This window comes from Lampris incognitus, chromosome 4, assembly GCF_029633865.1.
Source record: "Lampris incognitus isolate fLamInc1 chromosome 4, fLamInc1.hap2, whole genome shotgun sequence".
NCBI lineage: Eukaryota > Metazoa > Chordata > Actinopteri > Lampriformes > Lampridae > Lampris > Lampris incognitus.
Window position 1 is genome coordinate 26,918,118 of NC_079214.1, and position 23,606 is coordinate 26,941,723.

The window sequence follows — 23,606 nt, forward strand, 5'->3', positions numbered from 1 at the left end:
CATGGCAAAGGAGGCAGCGATCGCATGCAATCCGATCACCTCACCTTATGCCTTACGCAACTCCGAGTCTAGCACAGCAAAACTGAATAACAGGGACCCTAAGAGGAACAAGGCGAGTGTTCTGAGTACGCAAACTGAAACGGACAGTGACAAGCAAAAGCCAGCCAGCGGAAAGGAAAAAACCCCCTGTGCGTTCTGCCAAGACAGCCAACATGGGCTACATGCATGTCCCAAGTTCATCGCCAAGACTCTGGAGGAGAGAAGAGAATTCGTGAAAGAGAACAAGCTCTGCTATGGCTGCACCAAACCCGGCCATAGCGCGAAGGACTGTCGACATAGACATACCTGCAACACCTGCAAAGGCAAACACCCCACCTGTCTTCACAATGACAACCACGTGAAAAGGGAACCGTCTGCAGCTCGGGAAAACACTCCCCCAAGCAACGCTAATGAATCAGAAGCTGCCGCGACTGCAATGTCACATGCCGTCACGACTGGACAGTCTACCAACACATCGATGATTGTGCCCGTATGGGTGTCGTCCAAGAACAACTCAGGAACAGAAAAACTTGTCTACGCCCTGCTGGATACACAGAGTGACACCACATTCGTCCATCAGGAAGTGAGCAGCGCTCTAAAGGCAGAGTCCTGTCCAGTGAAACTGAAGTTAACGACAATGATAGGACGTGACACCATCGTGAAAAGCCAACGAGTCTCGGGGCTTCGTGTGCGCGGTTACAGATCTTCCCTCCACATCGACTTCCTCCTGCCTACACTAAGGACGGTATACCGGTGAACCGCGCCCACATTCCGACAAGTGAAACAGCCAGACAATGGAATCATCTCTCCGCAGTCATAGACGAGATTCCACCACTGCAAGATTGTGATATTGGTCTTTTAATAGGATACAACTGTGCGAGGGCAATGGCACCAAGAGACGTAATAGCAGGAGGAAATGAAGAGCCTTACGCAATCCGAACCGACCTTGGATGGAGCATCGTGGGTTGCTCTTCACCGTGCCTTGACATTCCAAGCGTGGTGAGACAGTGTTTCCGGGTAGCTGTGAAGGAGCTCCCGCCAGTCACCCCTGCAGATGCTATTCGCATTCTGGAGTCCGACTTCAAAGATGCCAAGGAGGATGAAAAGACGGTGTCCCAGGAAGATATCTTGTTCCTGGACAAACTCAAAAACGGCATCCAGAAGAACAGTCAAGGTCACTACGAAATGCCCTTACCTTTTAAGGAGAGACCCAACCTACCTGACAACAAACAGCTTGCCATCGTTCGTCTCAGCCATCTGAAGAGGAAGCTGTCAAAGGATGAAAGATACAAAGAACAGTACATCAAGTTCATGGAGGATGTCATACAAAAAGGGTGACGCAGAGGAAGTACATGATGATGGGAAGGAAGGAGAAAAATGGTACATACCTCATCATGGTGTCTACCATGCCAAGAAGCCAGAGAACTTTGTGCCCTGGGTGGCCTTAGACTCCACAAATTTGTGTCCAACGACAGAGCTGTAATAGAAAGCATACCGTCATCTGAACGTGCATCAGAAATCAAAGATCTTAACCTTACCTTGGATGACCTACCTTCAGAAAGAGCATTGGGGATCCAATGGCACATCGAGTCAGACTGCTTCAAGTTCAACGTCAATCTCAAGGATCAACCTGCAACACGCCGAGGTATACTGTCTACGGTTGCCTCCTTGTATGACCCCCTAGGATTTGTCGCCCCATTCTTGCTCATCGGAAAGGGAGTACTGCAGGAAATGTGCAGACATGGAACGGGTTGGGATGATCCTCTGTCTGATGAACTTCGCCTACGGTGGGAGAGATGGAAAAATGACCTTACCAACATGGAGAAGATAGACATTCCCCAGAGCTATGCACCTGCAAACTTTAGGAGGGTCACCAGACAGGGGTTAAACCACTTCTCCGATGCAAGCACGACTGGCTACGGACAGTGTTCATATCTGAGACTCAGAAATTAAGAAGGAGACGTTCACTGCGCCCTAGTCATGGCAAAATCACGAGTTGCTCCCACGAAGGTCACCACAATCCCAAGACTAGAGCTAACAGCTGCAGTCGTCTCAGTGAAAACCAGCAATGTGCTGAAAGAAGATGATCTGCCTAGAAATGAATGGAGTTTGGGTAGAGTTTTAGAGACTGTAGTCGATAGAGATGGACTGGTTAGGAGGGTGAAGATCTGTCTAGGCAAAAAAGGTGAACAGCTCACCAAGCAGACAGTGCTTGAACGGCCAGATCAAAAACTGGTCTTGTTACCAGATAGTGACTAGTTAGTTACTAACTAACACATGCCTTGCATCTCTTGAGATGCGTTTTTTATTTTGTTTTAAAATACTTGACACTCCTTTCCCACGATACATATGGTTTATGGTCATTTTGAGTTGAGAAATCATTTGTTTTTGCTTATGCTCGATTTTCTGTATTCGAAACATTAATGATTTGGTGGGAGTGTAAATGACCCATATAATTTTGTCAAAATATTTTTTTATTATTATTGATTTGTATGGTGCTCATTATTGATTTGTATTTGGTGCCTAAAGTACAGTCCTGATTGATATTAACAGCGAATTACACTTCCTTTTGTCATGTGACCTTTATTTGAAAAACTCTGGTCTCCCATGATGCTGTGCGCTGCTGCGAGAAAACGGCAGAACAAAACTGAAAGTTGAACACGATGGTCATGTTCGCTATGCACAGAACGAGTTCACAACTTATAATTCATTGATCATCATAATTTATTTAGCACCTAAATGGAAGGCGAACAGGTATGAGTGCCGATTGACTGTTTGGTTCGAATTTCGTTATGTTTTTATTTACAATGTGTTCTTTGTGATTTGGAGATCGCTAATGATAACCTAATGCTAGCTAGTGCTATGCACCCCGTACTGGTGGCTAGCTATGGGGGAAACGTGGTTGCACATATAATTGAATGATTGTTTTATGTATATGCTTTCAGCTCTTACGGTGGTTCTATGGTGTGTCTACGGTGTGACTAGTAAAATGCTGCAATAAATGGTCTGATACCGCACCACGGACCCATCAGTCGTTATTGGAGTGCATCGTCTGAATAAAGTCCGGCTGGAATGCTAAACAGAGGTCAGTTACTTTGGACACAGGCTCACACATGACGGCATCAAACCAGACCCCGAAAAGGTAAAAGCTGTGAAGGAGATGGAGCCACCACGGAACAAGGCTGAGCTGGAGACCATTATGGGGATGGTGAACTACCTGGCTCAATTCGCCCCCAGGCTGTCCGAAGTAAATGCACCCCTCCGCCAGCTCTTGAAGTAAAGCAGTGAGTTTGTATGGGATGAAATGCACCACTCCTCTTTCCAGCAGATGAAGGACCTCATCACACGAGAGCCAGGACCTGTGCTCACCTACTATGACCCCAACAGGGAGCTGAGGCTTCAAATCGACGCGTCTAAGAGTGGCTTAGGGGCAGTGCTCCTACAGGAAGGTAAGCCCATCGTGTACGCTTCCAAATCACTCACAGCCACAGAAGAAAACTATGCTCAAATAGAGAAAGAACTATTTGCTGTTCTCTTTGGGTGTAAACGTTTTCATCAATATGTCTACGGGCACAAGGTCATCGTAGAATCAGATCACAAGCTGTTGGAGTTGATACCGAGAAAGCCCCTTGCAATAGCTTCTCCACGCTGGCAACGAATGATCCTGCAGCTGCAGAAATATGACATCGCCATCATCCATTGTCCAGTTAAAGATATTCCTGTTGCAGACACACTCTCCAGGAAGTCAATAGCCTACAGTGACCACACTCTGAGTGAGGGCATGGATACTCAGGTTCACACAGTCATCAGCAACCTGCCAGTGAGTGACAGAAAGCTTGCTGACATCAGAGCAGCAACTGAACAGGACAGTCAGCTCACCATGTTGAAGCAGACGATACTGTCAGGATGGCCTGAGGTGAGAAAAAGATGCCCGCCCACCATAGCTAAATACTGGAACCACAGGGATGAAGTATCCGAAATGGATGGAATCCTATTCAAAGGTGAGAAAATCATTGTCCCACACTCTCTCAGAGCAAACATGCTTACATGCATACACACTCCACACCTAGGCATGGAGAAAAGTAAGCAGAGAGCCAGAGACATCCTGTCAGGAAAGGAAAGGGAAAAGAAATCAAGGCCATGGTGAAGAAGTGTGCCATCTGCCTTGAACATCAAAAATCAAACTCAAAAGAGCCAATGATGTCATGCGAAATTCCGGAGAGGCCGTGGCAAGTCATTGCCACTGATCTGTTTTCCTGGAAGGGAGAGGACTATGTAGTAGCTGTTGATTACTACAGCAGGTACTTCGAGCTTGAGAGGCTGTATTCTACCACGTCATCAGCGGTGATCCGAAAGCTGAAAGCCATGTTCTCTTTTTGGGTGTGTCAGCGCCCTCTATGGGTGGCACAGGCACACCCAGGCACACCCGTGGCTACGTGCCAGGTCAAGTCAAGTCAAGTTTATTTATATTGCACGTTTAAAACAACCTCAGCTGAACCAAAGTGCTGCACAAGCTTAAAATACAATCTAGAATAAGTGACACATATGACTATGAAATATATGTAAAGAAGACGAATATAAAATGTAAACAATAAAACATAAGAGCAAAAGTATATTTGCACAATAAAATCACGGTGTCAAGCTCAGCTTGATTTGAGTGCCAGCGAGAAGACGTAGGTCTTTAACAATGTTTTAAAAGTCTCTAGTGTCTGAGCAGATCTTATGTGTACTGGTAAGTTGTTCCAGAGATCAGGGGCAGCCACTGCAAAGGCTCTGTTGCCCCTGTTCTTAAGCCTGGATCTCAGAACATAGAGCATCTGGTTTGTTGACTTGAGTGCTCTGACTGGTGTATGATGATGTATTAGTTCAGATAAATAAGATGGTGCCAGCCCATTTAAAGACTTAAAAACAAGTAATAAAATCTTAAACTGGATCCTAAAACAGACAGGAAGCCAATGAAGGGAGGCCTGTACAGGCGTTATATGATCACGTTGTTTCTTTCCTGTCAGAAGGCGAGCAGCTGCATTTTGTACAAGCTGCAGGTGATGAAGCGACGACTGAGCCACACCAACATACAATGAATTACAATAATGCAAAGGAGAGGTAATAAATACATAAATTAACCTTTCAAGATCATTTGGAGGGAGATAGGCCTTTACTTTTCCCAGAAGTTGCAATTGAAAAAAAACTTGTTTTGACTACTGAGCTTATTTGTTTATCAAAGTTAAAAGAGCTGTCAAAAATCACACCAAGATTCCTAACAGAAGAGTGACTGTAGGAAGCTAAAGGGCCAAGAGCGCTTTCATAACCATCCAGAAGATCAGGTCGTCCTTATACAATCATTTCAGTCTTATTTTGATTTAGATTCAGGAAGTTTAACTCCATTCATGTTTTGACATCCTTTAAACAACTAAGCAAAGCCTATATAGAATCTCTGCTGTTTGTTTTTATAGGCAGCAAAAAGATTAAAACAATGAAAAAATGAAAAGGTCAGGCTTAAGTGAAATCATAAATGAAACTCAAACCGGCTCCATGACTAAAAACCCGCAACAATGTAACATTGACCACCAAAGGCGGATGTTAGCGGGTTTTTTGGTCAGTGTGAATTGTGAAAGGATAGACATATAAGTTGTGACACTGGGCTTATTCTTGATCTAATAGATTTCTCTGAATATGTAGAATCAGACACTTTAATTTTATTTCTGGGTTTTTATAAGGCACTGTGGAGCATCAGTTCCCAGGTCACTGCAAACTTTTGGCTTTGGTAAAACATTCAACTCTAATGTTAGAATGCTCTATAAAGATATCATTAGGTGTGTCATGTTATTTCCAAATACCATCAAAAGATTTTCAGTTCGCCGATCCATCGGCGAAGGTTGCTCCAGTTCTCCATTTCACTTTCTTATAGTTGTTGAATTGCTTTTAATACATATTTTACATTGCCATAAATGTGAAATCTGTCTGTATAACACGGAGGACACTTTACTGTATGATATAGTTAAAATAAAGTATTGAATACCTTGGAAAACATATTTTAAAAAATCTTAATGAATGACAAGAAAATAATTTTAAGCCCAAAATACAAAAAAACAAAAAATATATTCAATATGTGGCTTCAGAGATACTTGTCCCTGCTTAAGTAAAGCGGATGGTGTCTCTAGATTTGTTTACCCCCCGCTCTCTCGTTTCACCCAACAATTCCTTTGTAAGGAAATAACACTTTAATTAACTTTATTTGGAAAAATAAATGCCTTCACTTGAAAAAAGAGATTTTAGCAGGCCCGAGAAGTGAAATTGGCATGGAGATATATGAACTATACCTTCAAAGTAAAATGGATAAAAGAATATTTGAAAGCTTCAGAATGCTTTTGGTACTTCGTACCGCAGAATATTTTTAGAAAAATGGGAGGCCTACAATTTTTATTACAATGTAATTATGATGAAACAAAATTACCACAAAAGTTGTCTAAATTTCATGAACAGGTTGTTACGGCAGCAAAATTAAGCTTTATCCACAATTTCTCTCCCCACATAACTATTATAATGGAACAATGAGTACCTTAACCAGAAACAATAAGTCACTATATTTGAAACATTGGATTGACAGGAATACAATTTTTCTGGCAGAGTTAACAAAATGATGAAGCTCAAATTCTCAGCTATGAGGAATTTCTCAGATCTAAAAATTTTCCTGTCACTTATAAAGAATATAAAATGCAAATAAATGATATTCATAGTGGAATCCTTCAGATGATAAAATGCCACTCTGAGAGACAAGAGTTACAGGAAATATTTCTACTGCAAAAGCAAAATTACTCCACATGGGAAATTTGTGTTGAAGTCCTATTTTTCTAATATTCACTGGGAAACAAAATGGCTTTGCCAGATTATAAACAAGAAGAAATGTGCTCATGCAGTTAGTATGCTACTAGAATTTTTTTTAAAGAATTCTTGACTTTACTGCTCTCTCTGTTGTTATTTTACATCATCATCATTATTATTATTATTATTACATTTACCCAAGGTCCTGTTGCCATGTTGAATGACAGTGGAGACTGGAGAGTGAAGAGTGGAGTCATACCTGTTATGTTATCCTCATTCTAACTTTTCGTTTTTTTTTAATTTTGAAAAATATAATATATCTTACAATATATGACCTTAAGACAAAAACAGAAGAGAACAATTTAGTCAATGTATACGGAGTTTGGTCAAGCAAATCACAAATCACCATCGTCTATGTGGTTGTATGGCACTCTAGTTACAGAGCCTCGTGTTGTTTTTGAGTGCAGTCTTCCCTTAACTCTTCCCTTTCCCAGAACCATATAGGACACCTTGACATGGGCCACTATACAGCTCTGTGCCACAACCCCCTGACCCGCCGCTGGCATTGGTTTGATGACGCCACCATCAGAGAAGTGCAAGACTACTTTATCCAGTCCCCCAATGCCTACATTCTCCTCTATAGCCGCAAGCCCTTCCATAGTCCCCAGATCAGTGGGCTCTGAGTTTACTGGACATCTCGTTCACAAAGGACTTGATAGTGACCTTCAGATTATGGTCAGTGACAAAACTGTGATAACCTGCCACTGTAACATTATAACGTGGTGAACGTCTCTGCTTGGTGAGTTTGCACTTGGCGCCATGTGTGAATACTGTTGCTGTTGTTCTGGCATTAGTCATGCAAGGACCACCTCGGGGTTTTGTTTCCCCTTTCTGCTGGCTTTTACAACTTGTTTTCTCCCCCTCTTTTCCTCCCCAATTGTATCCGGCCAATTACCCTACTCTTCTGAGCCATCTCAGTTGCTGCTCGACCCCCTCTGCCAAGCCGAGGAGGGCTGCAGACTACGTCTCCTCCGATAAATGTGGAGTCGCCAGCCACTTCTTTTCACCTGACAGTGGAGTTTCACCAGAGGGATGTCGTGCGTGGGAGGTTCACACTATTCCCCCCAATACCCCTCCCCCCGAACAGGCGCCCTGACCGACAAGAGGAGGCACTAGTGCAGCGACCAGGACACACACCCACATTCGGCTTCCCACCCGCAGACACGGTCAATTGTGTCTGTAGGGACGCCCAACTAAGGTGGAGGTAACACGGGGGGATTCGAACCGGCGATCCCCATGTTGATAGGCAACGGAATAGACCGCTACACTACCCGGACGATGAAACGATCTCCTACATCTTTATGCATGCTCAATAATCCAGGTAAAGAAATCCCAGAAACTATCTAAGGTACTATCTGGGATAATCTTGGAATAATAGCATGTAAGGTTTTTCACCATGTGTGTGATGTCAGACCTCAGATCTATCTATGATCTTTTGACCTCAGCAAAAACATATTGGAATGTATAACAGTCCTCTCTTTGAATGCCTGGCAACGTTCATATTCACATAGTAAAAACAGGCCACATGTTTAGTTTGAAGCAGATTTATTAAATGGGAATAGTAATGAGTTATCTAAGGTTAATATAATTGTTATATAAGAACAATTTTAGAGCATTAGGAAATAAAATCAACATTTACAAGAAAAATACAATATGATCTCATGCTTGACAGGGAAATGTTATACTTGGTCAGTAGAGTGTTTTATCATGTGACCTCTCATCTGTTGCTTCTCAGGGGAATACTCTAATTATAATTTGTGCTTGCTGTGGTCTGGGACAGTCAGTCAGCTTCCATACAACTGGGCCGGCCCTTTTCTCTCAGGTGGGTACTGAGTGTTAAAAGTAATCATAGTCCCGATAACAGTTAGTTCACCTGATAATTTAGAAAAACTGACCCTCGGTGCACAGAACAAGTGAGATTAACAAGTTTTCAGCATTGACATAAGTCGAAAGGTTTAACTCTTCTTAAGCATTACAGTCTGCTTCATACAACATGTTCTAACCAAATGTCTTGAAACTGTTGCATTTTGGGCAAGTGTGTCATAGATATTCATACAGAATGTGGCTAATAAAAACAAGCATGAGCTCAATTCACTCCAAGAGGGAACAAAATCCATACTGACATTAGGCAGCCTCTTCTACCTCCTTTAAGAGCACAAAAAACAAAACAAAACAAAACAAAACAAGAAAAAGAACACCCTAAACTCAAATACTTCGTCTTCATAAACATGGTGTTAGCAAGATGGCCGCTACACTAAAAAAAAAAAAGTTTTTTGGTCACTTTACAGATGAAAACCTTGCCTTCACATATATGTACATGTTAAATGTGCAATATCAGCAATTGGTAGGGTATGTATAAGCCATCTAACTTTTAGCCACCATACAGAGAAACTAAAGACCAGATCCGCAAGTATAGGCTGTCCACAAAGTGAAAGAGAAACAAGAAATTAAGGAGCATCTGAACCAGCGTCCAATCCTACCACACACAACTGTTAGGGTATCTAAGTTGTTAATAAGAGTATCTCTTAGTCTCAGTGGATTGCTTAATGATCAGTACTATGAATAAACGGCATGTTTTAACAGCTATGAGATCCTGGAGTAGCTGAAGCATTGGGTAGTGCCTGCATCATTCTCAACTCCAGGAACAGGCTGGATTTCATACCGACTTAGTCAAGCACACTCTGGTCAAACATACACGTGCCCACAGGTCAACGCATTTATGTCTAGCTCTGTAACCTTCAATAACAGGTCCTCAGAATTGCGATAATATTACAGCTTATAGCCTTGAGCATTGCTGCAATAGTGTAGTATGTCATCCTGTGTCCCATGGTTCCTGGCACCGTCACAGAGAAGAATAAAACAAGATGTAGGCAGCAGAGGACTTGACAGAAGACGTGGAGATTTCAGACACCTCATGGTCATCGAACTTGAACCAGCGCTGTTTATGGGCATTCTTACAGTAGGCTGTGTAATGGCCTCCATCCAATCCCCCGTAGTGATTCTGGTTGTGGCGAAGAAGATGATCAATGTCAGAGAGCTTACCAATTTTTGAGTGGTTTAAAAAGGTGCAATGAGAGTACTGACAGAGTACCAACTAATATTTACTGATAATTTCCTATTTAAATGATCAAGTCATCTAATTACAGTGCTGGCAAATGTTATAGACTCAAGCACACACACACACACATCTATATATATATATATATATATGAATCATTCATTACTTCAACACCTAATGAAAAATCCCTTAATTGCCTGATTATAAACTAATAAAAACAACCCAAAACTGTTGCTCTTATCCTACCTCTCTTTACATTCAATATGGTACACTGTACCTTATAAACTAACCAATACTCCCATAGAAGTCCACTGAAAATTTCTCAAGAGGTAATTCAATTCAAAGTCCTCACTTCATGGCAAGTTCTACTTTAATACAATTCCATTTAAAGTAAGTGCACTTTTCTTTTACAGTTGTAATACAGTTGTAATTACATTATAAATAATGAATCTACTACTACTACTACTTTCGGCTGTTCCCGTTAGGGGTCGCCACAGTGGATCATCCGTTTCCATCTCTTCCTGTCCTCTGCATCTTCCTCTGTCACACCAGCCACCTACATGTCCTCTCTCACCACATCCATAAACCTCCTCTCTGGCCTTCCCCTTTTCCATCTTCCCTGGCAGCTCCATATTCAGCATCCTTCTCCTAATATATCCAGCATCTCTCCTCCGCATATATCCAAGCCATCTCAATCTTTTCTCTCATGCTTTGTCTCCAAACCGTCCAACCTGAGCTGTCCCTCTAATATACTTGTTCCTAATCCTGTCCTTCTTCGTCACTCCCAATGAAAATCTGAGCATCTTCAACTCTGCCACCTCCAGCTCTGCCTCCTCTCTTTTCATCAGTGCCACTGTCTCCAGACCATATAACATAGCTGGTCTCACTACCATCTTGTATTATGAACATTATGAATAATGAATGCCACACAAAAATTACAATGTCCCTGAAAATGTATAATGACTGACCACAAATGTATTGGATGCTGAGCAGGAAGGTTTTATGGATATATGAAACCAGGGGTGGTAAATTCTTTGTTGTCTGTAGCGATTTCATTCTTTAGTTTTCCTATAGTTAACTCTTCCATTGCTCAAATATAACCAATTTTCATTAGATGCTTCAGCATTCTATACATGTTCCATGTTGATGAACTCTCCCGTTATCCCACACCGAAGCTGCTACTTACAGAAACTCCATAAAGGCTGTATCTCTTAAGGTTTTGCCTGGGTCCAATGACATACTGGGTCAGGTCCAGACTGTCGAGGGGGAAGTCTACAGTTGTCTGCAGCTTCTGCTTCCATCGGCCCTCGTAGGAGAATCTGCTCAGACAAACACACACAAATACACATGCACACAGCGTCAGAAAAGCAGAGTAACACGGGAAGAAATCAGAATCTAGATTGGACCAGAAAAAGTTAACTAGTTACCATCAACCAATGATACTCTACGACTGTAACAATATTTCTCATAATAGTCAATATTCTGGCTGTTTTTCACAGTAATGGCTGCTGCCTTCTCGATGAATACTTGCACAAGCCAGCTGCAGCCATTCAACCTATGCTATTTCAAGTAAATGACACTTTAAAGTAAAAAAATGACTACAGACCGTTTTAAGTGCACCAGGACAATGGGGGGGACCTTCCAGATCTCCAATTTCTTTGTGGAGTCACGATGGGCCTTGCAGTGTCTGCAGAACACCTTGTTGTTGTCAGTCAGCCTCTCCTCCTTGGAGAATAGCTTCAGGCAGTCCTAAAACATTCAATAATACACAGGATCTGATGTTAAATCTCTTATGCTGATATTTTTTGGGGGCTTCACACAAAAAACCCAATTCATCCACCTTCACACACTTATTCCTGCATTCAAGAAAAGAGCACCAGGCAATGGCATCAGAAATCTCCACAAACCTGGTTCCAAATGGCTTGGCTACCAAACCGCAACATCCAGTAAGGATGCCAATGTGAGTATGTGTATCCCCACTCTTGATATTAACAACTGTAATCTAATGGGGCGGCTGACACTTCTGGCTTGAAACAGACCGCTCAGCATTTCAGAACTCCAAAGACCTACTAGCAAACAACTGTACTCTCTACCAAATTGCGAAAAACAATGAGTACACCAATCTGAGTATTTCACTGAGGTTATCAAGTTGGCATCTTTCATTCCAAATATTTTGTTGAATGCTGAGTTCTGGCATCCTAGAAAAAAACAAAAACAAAAAAACCCCACCTAATTTAACTCAAAAGCTCAAAACCTTTCCAAGATGGAAACTATATAATAACCATAACCATCTATAATCATAATCGTAATTAGTAATTCTGTCTTGCAATAGGAATACTGTATATAAGTGCGTGTGCATGTGAATACATGTGTCAATGTGAAGGAATGTGTTGTGCTCTTTTGCAGGACTTGAAATTACTTGACATTTCTTCACAAAGGATAAAATCCTTGCAGCTTTAAGTGTGTGCACATGTGTGTGCTTGATTTAAGATGGAAAATATCTTGGTTTCACTGCTGCCCCAGAGATGCAGAAACAATCAGGAACAACTGCATGTGTTCTTCATGTGCTATCCCTGTTGCAGACGGCCAGTGATAAGGTTGAAAATCGGTGAATTTACCCTTTAATGTGATGTCAGACCAACCTGCAGGGAGCACTTGCTGGTCGAGGCCAAGGGCAGGGACAGGTACATGAAGGTCTCAAAGGTGCGTGACTTGCGGTGGCAGGTGAGACACTGTACTGTGGACTTAAACTGTCCCTGAAACAGTGCTACAATAATGGACTCATTAAGCAGCTTGTGTTTGCTCCAGGCCAGGTCTGCTGCCTGCTGGTCATCCAGGTGGTCGTTGTCCTCTTCCTTGTAACGTTTCCTGTTGTCCGCCTGACACCAGAAAAGAAATACAAACATATAGCACCTTCTGCAACTTAGGTATGAGCAAACCCCTGCCTTCACCATGGCTACTGTGCTTGGTCTGAAACAGCTGAGATGGCCTTTATTTGTTGAAAATATCTGACATAATACTGAGGTGGTCAGCAAAATACCAAGAAGTAGAGATTAAATTGCCTCGAGCATTACACATTGCACATTGTCCAAAGTACATTTCTTATGCTGTATTCTACAGATAGTCTTTCTGTTCCCATGCAGTTTAACCACATTTGGTTCACTTCCTGTATGACAGACAGAAAGATAAAACAGCAGTGTTTCCCATACATAAGTGTTACACAGGTGAGGCCCTCACCCCCTCCTACCTCAGCACAGACTACCACCACAAGTATATTTCAGACCTGTGGGAAACACTAAACAGGTGCATTAATAGTTCATTAATTAATATTCAATTAGTTTGGACCTTAAGAAATAAAGTGGTCTGACACTATACCAGTCTGATGGCAGAATAGCAATAACAGATAACAAAAGAGCAATGATCAGGGGTGCTGCTAAGTAGAGAAGGGGAAATTACTTTCATGGGGCCCCAACCAATAAGGAGCCCTTTAGAAAGGTATCATGATCTACTACTACTACTACTACTACTTTCGGCTGCTCCCATTAGGGATCGCCACAGCGGATCATCCGTTTCCATCTCCTCCCGTCCTCTGCATCTTCCTCTGTCACACCAGCCACCTGCATCACCACATCCATAAACCTCCTCTTTGGCCTTCCTCTTTTCCATCTCCCCTGGCAGCTCCATATTCAGCATCCTTCTCCCAATATACCCAGCATCTCTCCTCCACACGTCCAAGCCATCTCAATCTTGCCTCTCTTGGTTTGTCACCAAACTGTCCAACTTGAGCTGTCCCTCTAATATACTTGTTCCTAATCCTGTCCTTCTCCTAGCATCTTCAACTCTGCCACCTCCAGCTCTGCCTCCTGTCTTTACATCAGTGCCACTGTCTCCAAACCATATAACATAGCTCAGGGGTGGCTAACCGTGCCATGTGTATGCAGGTTTTCATTCCAGCTGGACTCCGCACCAGGTGATTTCACTGATCAGCAACCCTTCAACCAAAGAGGAAGAATGTATCAGTGAAATCACCTGGAGTGGAGTCGGGTTGGAATAAAAACCTGCATACACATAGCTCTCCATGGCACATGGTTAGCCACTGCTGACATAGCTGGTCTCACTACCATCTTGTAAACCTTCCCTTTAACTCTTGCTGGTACCCTTCTGTCGCAAATAACTCCTGACACTCTTCTCCACCCACTCCACCCTGCCTGCACTCTCTTCTTCACCTCTCTTCTGCACTCCCCGTTACTTTGGACAGTTGACCCCAAGTATTTAAACTCATACGCCTTCGTCACTTCTATTCCTTGCATCCTCACCATTCCGCTGTCCTCCCTCTCATTCACCCATATGTGTTCTGTCTTGCTCCTACTGATTTTCATTCCTCTTCTCTCCAGTGCATACCTCAACCCCTCCAGGCTCTCCTCAACCTGCACCCTACTCTCGCTACAGATCACAATGTCATCCACAAACATATTCCATGGAGACTCCTGCCTGATCTTGTCTGTCAACCTGTCCATCATCACTGAAAACAAGAAAGGGCTCAGAGCCAATCCTTGATGTCATCCCACCTCCACCTTGAACCCATCTGTCATTCCAACCGCACACCTCACCACTATCACACTTCCCTCATACATATCCTGCACCACTACGTATATACTTCTCTACAACTCCCGACTTCCTCAGACAATACCACACCTCCTCTCTCAGCACCCTGGCATATGCTTTCTCTAAATCCACAAAGACATAGTGTAACTCCTTCTGGCCTTCTCTATACTTCTCAATTAACATTCTCAAAGCAAACATCATATCTGTAGTGCTCTTTCATGGCATGAAACCATACTGCTGCTCACGAATCGTCACCTTTCCTCTTAACCTAGCTTCTATTACTCTTTCCCATATCTTCTTGAAAATCGGTACCAGTATACTTCTTCTCCATTCCTCAGGCATCCTCTCACTTTCCAAGATTGTGTTAAACAATCTAGATAAAAACTCCACTGCCATCTCTCCTAAACATCTCCATGCCTCCACAGGTATGTCATCTGGACCAACAGCCTTTCCACTCTTCATCCTCTTCATAGCTGCCCTCAGTTCCTCCTTGCTAATCCATAGCACTTCCTGATTCACTATCCCCACATCATCCAACCTTCTCTCTCACTCATTTTCTTCATTCATCATTTAAAAGACTAATCAAATTCAAGAGTAAAACACAGCTGATGTGTACTACTTCAACAAAAACACCAGTAAGAGCCATTCAGAGTATTAGGCTTAATTTCCCCCCGGCCTGGTATCACTGGACACATTAGAGAAAATGTCTTCGGACTGAAGTGGGACCGGGTCACAGTAGAATGTAATCCCTGCTCCAGTTTTAGCAAAGGAGGAAGATAACTTGAGTTTGAATGTATCAAATATCCTCTATTTTGCCTTTTTCAAAGTCATCTTTCAGATGGGCACGAAGCTAGCATAGGAGAAGTCAGTACAGGCAATGAGACATGTTTAGGGTCCACGTGCATAAGGGTTCGGACAAGAGCGTCAGACCAGACAAATGCAGAACACCAGTCACATTGCTGCAGAGCGAACAGCCACACACAACTATTTACTTACGCTCTAATTTGCTATTACAATGACACCCAATGTAATAGAAAGAAGGAAAATTATAAAAAGGCCAAATGTTGATAATTAAAAGGAAAATGTGCAATAAGGTGCAGAGCTAGAGGGCACTGTCTGCCTTGGTTTAAAATAAATAAATTACTTGATACTAAATGACTTAGTATTTCATTCAGTGAGATCTTCTTTTTTTTTTTTACTTTTTGCTATTGCTGTCAAAATGAACACATTCATTTTTTAGATAAATTAGAAATCTTTAACACGTTAAAAAAAAATAACAGCTGCATTTTGTTTACTTCCTGTGGTAGCTATACCAGGTGGTGTCACAGGCATATCTCTCCTCTGGGATGGATCCCCCGGAGGACATCAGAGCGCACTCAATAGAGGAAATTCATCTTCCATGGCTTTGCACAGAGGAATGACAGTGGAATACATCTGCACTACTTCTTGGTCTTACCCCTGTTCTTTCTTTCATTTTTATCTGTGGGATGTCTCCCGTTTTTCTATGATTCATTCTGTATGGAGTGTTCTGCAAGAGGGATATCAGGGGATTTGGTTGTGCGCTCTCCCTCCTTGTCGGTGCAGGGAGAGCTATCTTTTTTCCCTTACTCTGCTCCTCACTGGAGTGTTACAGTGCAAAACCTTCATCTCCACTTTCTCACAGCAGTAGGCTTTATTTGTTCCCAGCCCTTCTCCCCTCACGGAGAATATTAGATAACCTGCTATGCTGTGCCACTGGGGCGCATATGGGGTTCTGTCATGAACACGTAATGAACGTTGTGAATTCACTTCACAACACTTTAAAATTCAACTGGCACTTGAACATGGAACATTTTTTTTGTTTTCTTAATTATTGCATACAATAAAGCAGGGCTCTAGATTGTGACCATTTAGTCGCATTTTGCAGCTAGGTTTGGCGTCAGTGTGAGTAAATTTTAAACCTAGGTGCACTGGTGCGACTTGCAATATAACCGTGGTTTTTTTTAATCATGTGAAAACCAGTAAGAGGAGAACTTGTGTGTGAATGAGTGGGCTTGGTGTATGTGTGTGTGTACACATGTGAGAGAGAGGGGTTACTGCGAGGCTCTCGTGATGTGACCAAAATAAAGCAGCATTGTGGGGGGGAAATCGCACATGGGATGTCAGTCGCCACTCAGTAGGACTTGCTCTCGCTGTGAAACGAACAATGAATCAAACTATTGATTCATTTTTTTTTTTAAAAAAAGAAAAGACCCTCCGTCAGACCCTCCACCAACCCAAACTGATGACAGTTCAGACGAGGAAGCAGCAGGTCATGTGAAAGAGGCAAAGACGTATTCCTTCCGACAGGAATGGCTTGTGCAATATCCATGGCTGTGATTTAGCAAAGAAAAAGGCACCATGTACTGCATGTATTGTTCCCAGTGTGGGCCAACTTTTGCGGGGAAAACCAAGTTTGGTGACCCCTCGACCGACACTGCTATGTTCAAGCACGACACCATCTTTAAGCACAACAGCCTGAAGCACAAACTGTGTAGGGACAGGTGCACGGCTGGAAGTTCAGCATCTCGGCAAACGGCATCTGAAAGGCAGGCATCTGCAAATCGTTCTGCAGAAGAGGCCGAAATGAAAATAAAATTCAATACAGCGTACTACATTGCCAAAGAAGAGCTACCATTCACAAAATTCAAGGGTCACATAGACTTATTAAAAAAGAACAGAGTTGAAGTTAACCCCACGTACAGCAACAACAAGGCATGTGCCCAGTTTATTAGCGTGATAGCTGATACACTTAAAAAGAAGACAGGCAAAAGAATTAGCGGACTCCATGTATCTCTCATTCATGATTGATGGCGACACAGGTGTGTAGACCAAGGAATACGAGATTGTGTATGCACGGCTCCTGCCGCAAGGGAGGCCAGTGAATGTTTTGATTGGCCACATGGAAGTCCAGCACGCAAATGCTCAAGGTATGTAAGGAATTTGACTCCGGTTTGGCTCATTGTACTCGCACACAGAACACACAATCTTCAGAAATATACACTAGGAATGACTATATACAGGTGAAACAGTTGTAAACAGGATATAGTGCAAAGAAGTGAAGGAGTGATGATATATAATGTAAAAAAGTATTACTTTATAGTAAGTAGGTGGTTATATGCAGTATAATACAGCTTTCAGATATGAGTGACATATTTATTGCACTCTATTACTAAAATATTTATTTGTAGGTACAGTGAGTATTTTACTGTTCCAGGGTTATTGCAGTGCCACAGTGAGTTTGATGCCAAGGAGGCTGTACAGATGTGGTTAAGTCAAGGTAAAAGAGCTAGAAGGCCCAATTACAAGGGTTGGCCCTTAGAGCCTCCTAGTTGTCCTCAGGGGGATATGCTCTAAACTACAGGGAAGGGAAGGAGAGGCATACTGTATGAGTTCAGTGTTTACTTGTTTTGTTGTGGTTCTTGAGCTGTAATGACAGTAATGATACTGACCACATACCTTATGTTTACATTTATAAATGTATTATTTGGTGCCTATGTTTACAAAAAACACTTTCGAGTTTACATTTTATTTACCTTATTGTTTTTTTTTTGCTCTTAAGCACTACCTCACTTTGTGACATTTAAAATAAAACAGCATATTGTTATTTCTGTAAATGGTCTATTTATTACCAAAGCATTTACCAGTAATACAGTTAAGACGGAAAAAATATCAATGTGTTGCGTTGCGTGTCGATTTAAGTGGTGCTCCTAAATTTTGTGCTGGTTCTTCTAAAATTTTCAGTAAGGAGCACAAGTGCTCCTAGTGGAAAAAGTTAGTCTGGAGCCCTGTAAATTATTGCCTTCTAAGCTGATTTCTAATTTTAATGGCCTTGATATTCAACTGGCACTTTAACATATAGGCCTGGGTTTTGTTATTATTTCCGTTAGTGCATATAATATGTCTTTCAAGCCGACAGTCAATTTTGATGGCCTTAATGGTTTTATTGGAAATCTGTAGATCACAGGAGAGAATCTGTGTTCATAGTTAAAAAGATGCTTTTAAACAATTGTATTTGAATTTAAATATACTTCCTTTGTGTTGATTCTAAGTTAATTATATGATTTTACATTTAGATATCCATTATTACAAGCCTCTGTCTTAAGAAGAAAATAAGGCAATTAATCGTGATTAATCACAGCAAATTATGCGACTAATTAGTTAATTTTTTTTAATCGATTGATAGCCCTACTTTTTACTTTTTGTTTACATTACATTACATTACAGACATTTAGCCGATGCTTTTATCCAAAGCGACTTACAATAAGTGCATTTAACGTAGGAAATCAGGAGAACTACTAGTCATCAGAGGTCATAAGTGCATCTTCTCTCAACAAGCATCTAAGAGCAAAACAAGTGCTAAAGTAAAAGCGCAAGAAAGATTTTTTTTTTAAATGAGTTAATACAATAAGTGCTAAGAGCAAGTAACAGGGTAGTAGTTCTTGAAGAGTTGAGTTTTCAACCTGCGCCGAAAGATGAGCAGCGACTCCGCTGTCCTGACATCAGTGGGGAGTTCATTCCACCACTGTGGGGCCAGGACAGTGGTGGAATGAGCTCTGAGCTCTGGTTGTTTCCCTGCTGGGAGACAACCAGAGCTGTTCATCTGTATGAAACACTGTAAAAATGCTAAATACTATGTGATCCCTGTGAGCAGTCACCCTCTCACCCCACCACCATCCCTTCTTGCCAGTTTATACAGTTTATGCTACCTTATTGAGGTCTTCATGCAGGCCATCCATCAGGAACAGCAGCAGCTCCTGAGAGTCCTGCTGGTCATAACTACAGAACTGATCATTGATTTTGCCGATGGTGATCTTGAAGTCCCGTGGACTGATGAACTTGTAAAGACCTGACCACAGGGCCTTCATAATCACACCAAACTCCTCTGCCACCTCCCCCTTGTGACCCAGGATGTTGGCCCTAAGTGAGGGAGAGACCAGAAAGGTTACAAAACTGATTATTCAGTTGACTTATCTCCATGCCCCACATTCCTTGACAGTCAACACTCTGGGTGAGTAGTGTCTGACCTGTTGATGTCCTCCAGGTAATAGTTCTTGTTGAAATAGTCAGCCATGGAAGTAGTGTTACATAGACACTGCAAGATGGAGTTCATATAGCATGTGTTGCCCATATTACGCAGGCCGGTTAGAGAGGCACCCAGACCCCCAAAAATGGGGTTCAGGTTGCGAATTTTGGCAGCCGATGGTCGAGCAATCTCCACTTTAGTGTAGACTTTAGCACTGGCAGGTCTGAGGGACAAAAAGGGTACATTGGGAAATATGAGTTTACTGACCACTACTCTGTAGAAAGCCACAAAATGAGCACTGTGTATAGGATGCACAAAGATTAATGAGATATATATAGCACACTGATACCAGAGGGAGCACAGGAAACTCACTCTCTGCCTTCTCATTCAACTTGACTAGAACCTAAAAATGAACACTGATTACCTGCCCTAATGGAGCGGACAAACTTTTACCAGCTACATTAAAAACTAACCAGCATTGTTGCTTGTGTTTCAGCATCATGATATTTTTGCATGTGTGATCTCCATCAATATGTGCCTTACTTGGTCTCTCTGTTAATCGTGGGTATGGAAGCAGTGGTGGGGGCAGTAGCCTTCCTCTGGGCCTCCTCTCTGAGGTCCTGACTGATATCTGGCGAGGAATATGAGCGTTTGAGTTTGGACTGTTCCTGCTCCCGCTCTCGGTTAGGGTCTGGCTCCGCTGTTCGTGGTGGCTTCTGTTTGGATGTGGGCGGCGTGGAGGGAGGAGTCTGAGGAATGGATACCTCAGGAGGGTACAGGTGGACACGGTTGGTTGGGGAATGGTAATACCGGTAGGTACCCGTCACTGTGTCCAGGAACTGGCAAGATGTGGTAGAGCAAATGAAAAACGAGGCAACGCCAAGATACCAGAAGCAAGCCAATGCATAAATGTTTTTGTCTAAGCTGAAATAAAAGAGAAAACGAAATTCACTAAATGTTATATTTTGCATCCAGTATTCTCATCCTGGATAACAGTCTGAGCAGCTGCATCAAGAACTACTTATATTTTTGAGTGGTAAACTATTTGTCAGGTCTGTCTCTAGCACCTTCATCCAGCCCTCTGGCAAGCCTGGCACACTCCTTCCCATCTCCTCACTCCTGGCTCTGGTAAGCGGTTCTCTCTGAGGGAAAAAAAAAAAGCATCGCATCACTAAAAACCATCTTCTGCTACAAATTATATGGGAGTAATTTTCAGGGAAAGTAAAAAAAAAAAAAGCTAAATGCAACAAGTCATTGGGGTATAGTATGTGAAAGGCCAATTTCACTGGATACACATGGCATTTTTTACACAAATTGCTAAACCATTCCAATTTGTGACATTTCATTACTAATAAAAATGAATAGGTAGTAGAAAACATGTGTTTCTACCAGAATGGTTTTCAAAAAGTTGCCTGTATAGTGCTGACAATGTCTCAAGTTGTATAAGTGTTGCCAGTTTTTCATGAAATTTCACAAGAAAAACATGCACTTCAGTTGCAAACATGGTCCTTGCATTTGTTACGGATGCTGAATTACACAACTCTTTGAGAAGCCAACGAAACACGGCAACCGGCCAATTCTTTGCTCTGATGAAGCTTGCTCAAGACCACTTTGTGGCCCTTCGAATGAATCAACATGCTTTAACTTGACAGGATTTTGAAATTAGCTGAAGTGCTTGGGGGAGGGGGGCATGCCTTGACCAACACTCTAGGTTCAGTGTTGATATACCTTTGGTATGTCATAGTCATCTGGTGTTCTATCTTTTAAAATCTTTGCCTTTGGTGCTCGTCTCTTTACTTCACTACTAGGCTTCACTTGAGCCTGAGGTTGAGGACAAAACAGAGCTTAATCATTTAGCTCTTGGGAATTTGTCAAATGAAAGAGGTCAGGTCAAGGGGCTGTACGTTTAGAGATGGTACTGACATGGAATGGGCTAATAACTTTTTGCAATTGTCATTTTATGCAAAGATTTACTCATTACATTATCTCCTGTCAAAACCATTGAAAGTAGTGCAAGGGCAACTTTTCACCCTAGTGTATGGTTTTGGATACTTCTTCAGCTATATTGGGAATTAACCTTGTGACCATGACTGCAACACAAATGACCCCCTTTGAACATTCACACGTTATTAGTTATTTTGTGGGTACAAGGATGAAATGAAACTTTGCCATAGTGTTGTGTAACAACAGACTGACCTTGATTTCATTGACAATGTGGTGGGGAACAGGTGAGTCCATCGACACACTTTTGGAAGGTGTGTCAGAGTTCTGTTCTCTACCCCTCTTCGCCTTCTCACCCCCAACCTTGTTCTGCTTCTCCTCCTCCTCGTCCTCCTCCTCCTTTTCTGCCTTCTGTCTTTCCAGTCTCTTTCTCTCCCGATGTCCCTTTTCCTCCTCTTCCTTCTTCCTCCTTTCACTGTCCTCCCTTTCAAGCCTTTCCTTTGCATCCTTCTCTCGCCGCTCCTCCTCAGCACGGCGCTCCTGGATGCGTTTCTCCTGCTCCTGTCTTGCCTTCTCCATCAGAGCAGCTGCCTCAGAGTGAATCTGGCTCTGTTCCTCTTGAGACAGTGAGGTGCTGGGATTCAAGGGCGGTTTAGACGAGCGGTCTGGGACAAATGGGCCATTCTGGGTTGGATCCTTGGCTTGACCATTTTGGCTTGGCTTGGCCTCGTCTGACACCTGCAAAGAGGGCTTCTTGGTGCGGTCAATCTGGGAAAGGAGTAAAAAGAGGGTAAAACAATAACATAAGGTAGGCAAAATGTAGTGTTCTCAATAGAACTGTCTTACCCAGAGACTTTAGATGTACTTTATATTTTTCCCTTAAAATGGCAGTAAAACCACTGGTGTAATTACCTGTGGGATGACTTTGGTTGTTGCAGCTGACTGGCTAGGTGCACCCGTCATGGGGACCTTCTTGGATAGATCCAGCCCAGACTTTGTGGAGCCTGTGGTAGGAGAATCTATGGCGTCTGGCAATCTTTCTGCTACCATGGAGGTTTCTGGGATGGACTGCTCTGTTGGAGCGACCCCATTCACCTGCGGAGAGGCTGAAGGGACCTGGGGCTCAAGGGCAGACTCAGGCTCTGGTTCAGGTGGAATTGGAGGCTTTGGTTCCTCTAGGGATGGGTAACTGAAGTTTACTGCTTGATGCAAAAATAAATAGTTGTTTTAATAAATGTCCATTGCTTAAGAGGGGAAAAACTCAGCTACACTTCATAAACAATAGTAGGGGGAAACTAACAAAACTAAAATTTCAGCAAACATATACTTCATTAATAAGTAATAAGGTTAGAAATAACAAGGTTGATGTAAACATCCCTGGACAGCTTGCAATTTTGTTAAACACACATTGGCAAAATGGGGGAAAAAAAGCCTCTTACAGTAAGCATTTTTAAATGAAATAAATAAAATTTGTCAGTGATGCCTAGGATTTAAACAGTTTGGCTCCATGTCTGCTGGTAATATCCGTAAACAGCCCCTACCTCTTTTATTTTTTTAATGAAAATAGAGGGGTTTTACTGTATGTTTAGCAACACAAATAAGGATAGACACTCTCGATTTTTAACTGAAAAGCATGACATTGCAGCAAGATCTTCAGTTGGCAGTTTGAAAAAGCAGAAGCCAGGACCAGATCTTCCTTGACTAGTGGCAAGCAATGCTAGATTTTGATTTATGCATGCTGTGTTGGTGTGCTGGTGATACTCACACTGAGGGAGGGTGTTAGTGATGTTCTGTCTTGGGGGCCGCACTTTAGCATTAGTGGTAAACATGGGGTAGAACAGCAGCCAGTTTTCATAGCCTCCTTCTAGCACCAAGGGCTCACTGCGCAGGATGGTGATGCTGTCCCACTGTCAGATTTGCAAACATTATCTCCCAGGACAAATACAGGGTCACATCTCATATACATAAACGTTTTATATATCTATATCTATCTATCTATCTATCTATCTATATATATATACATATATATAGATATAT

At 42.4% G+C, this 23,606-nt stretch overlaps 2 protein-coding genes across 3 annotated transcripts in view; one reads left to right on the forward strand and one right to left on the reverse strand.

The window, feature by feature from the left end:
- LOC130112006 (ubiquitin carboxyl-terminal hydrolase 22-A-like) overlaps window positions 1-7,544 on the forward strand; it is a 41,244-nt gene extending 33,700 nt beyond the window's left edge. Inside the window, exon 7 of the mRNA XM_056279315.1 lies at window positions 7,356-7,544. Within this exon, the coding sequence (XP_056135290.1) occupies window positions 7,356-7,544 (189 nt within the window). The remainder of the gene's footprint in view (window positions 1-7,355) is intronic.
- A 915-nt stretch (window positions 7,545-8,459) lies between these two features.
- Window positions 8,460-23,606, reverse strand: part of LOC130111255 (ubiquitin carboxyl-terminal hydrolase 8-like) — a 21,447-nt gene continuing 6,300 nt past the window's right edge. For both annotated transcript variants that reach the window (XM_056278380.1, XM_056278379.1), the window contains exons 9-19: window positions 23,335-23,476; window positions 22,482-22,768; window positions 21,825-22,337; window positions 20,696-20,770; window positions 20,172-20,467; window positions 19,630-19,851; window positions 19,312-19,522; window positions 12,622-12,858; window positions 11,586-11,728; window positions 11,166-11,298; window positions 8,460-9,922 (exon numbers count right to left, since the gene is read on the reverse strand). In XM_056278380.1, coding sequence (XP_056134355.1) covers window positions 9,764-9,922; window positions 11,166-11,298; window positions 11,586-11,728; window positions 12,622-12,858; window positions 19,312-19,522; window positions 19,630-19,851; window positions 20,172-20,467; window positions 20,696-20,770; window positions 21,825-22,337; window positions 22,482-22,768; window positions 23,335-23,476 — 2,418 coding nt within the window. In that variant the 3' untranslated portion in view covers window positions 8,460-9,763. The remainder of the gene's footprint in view (window positions 9,923-11,165; window positions 11,299-11,585; window positions 11,729-12,621; window positions 12,859-19,311; window positions 19,523-19,629; window positions 19,852-20,171; window positions 20,468-20,695; window positions 20,771-21,824; window positions 22,338-22,481; window positions 22,769-23,334; window positions 23,477-23,606) is intronic.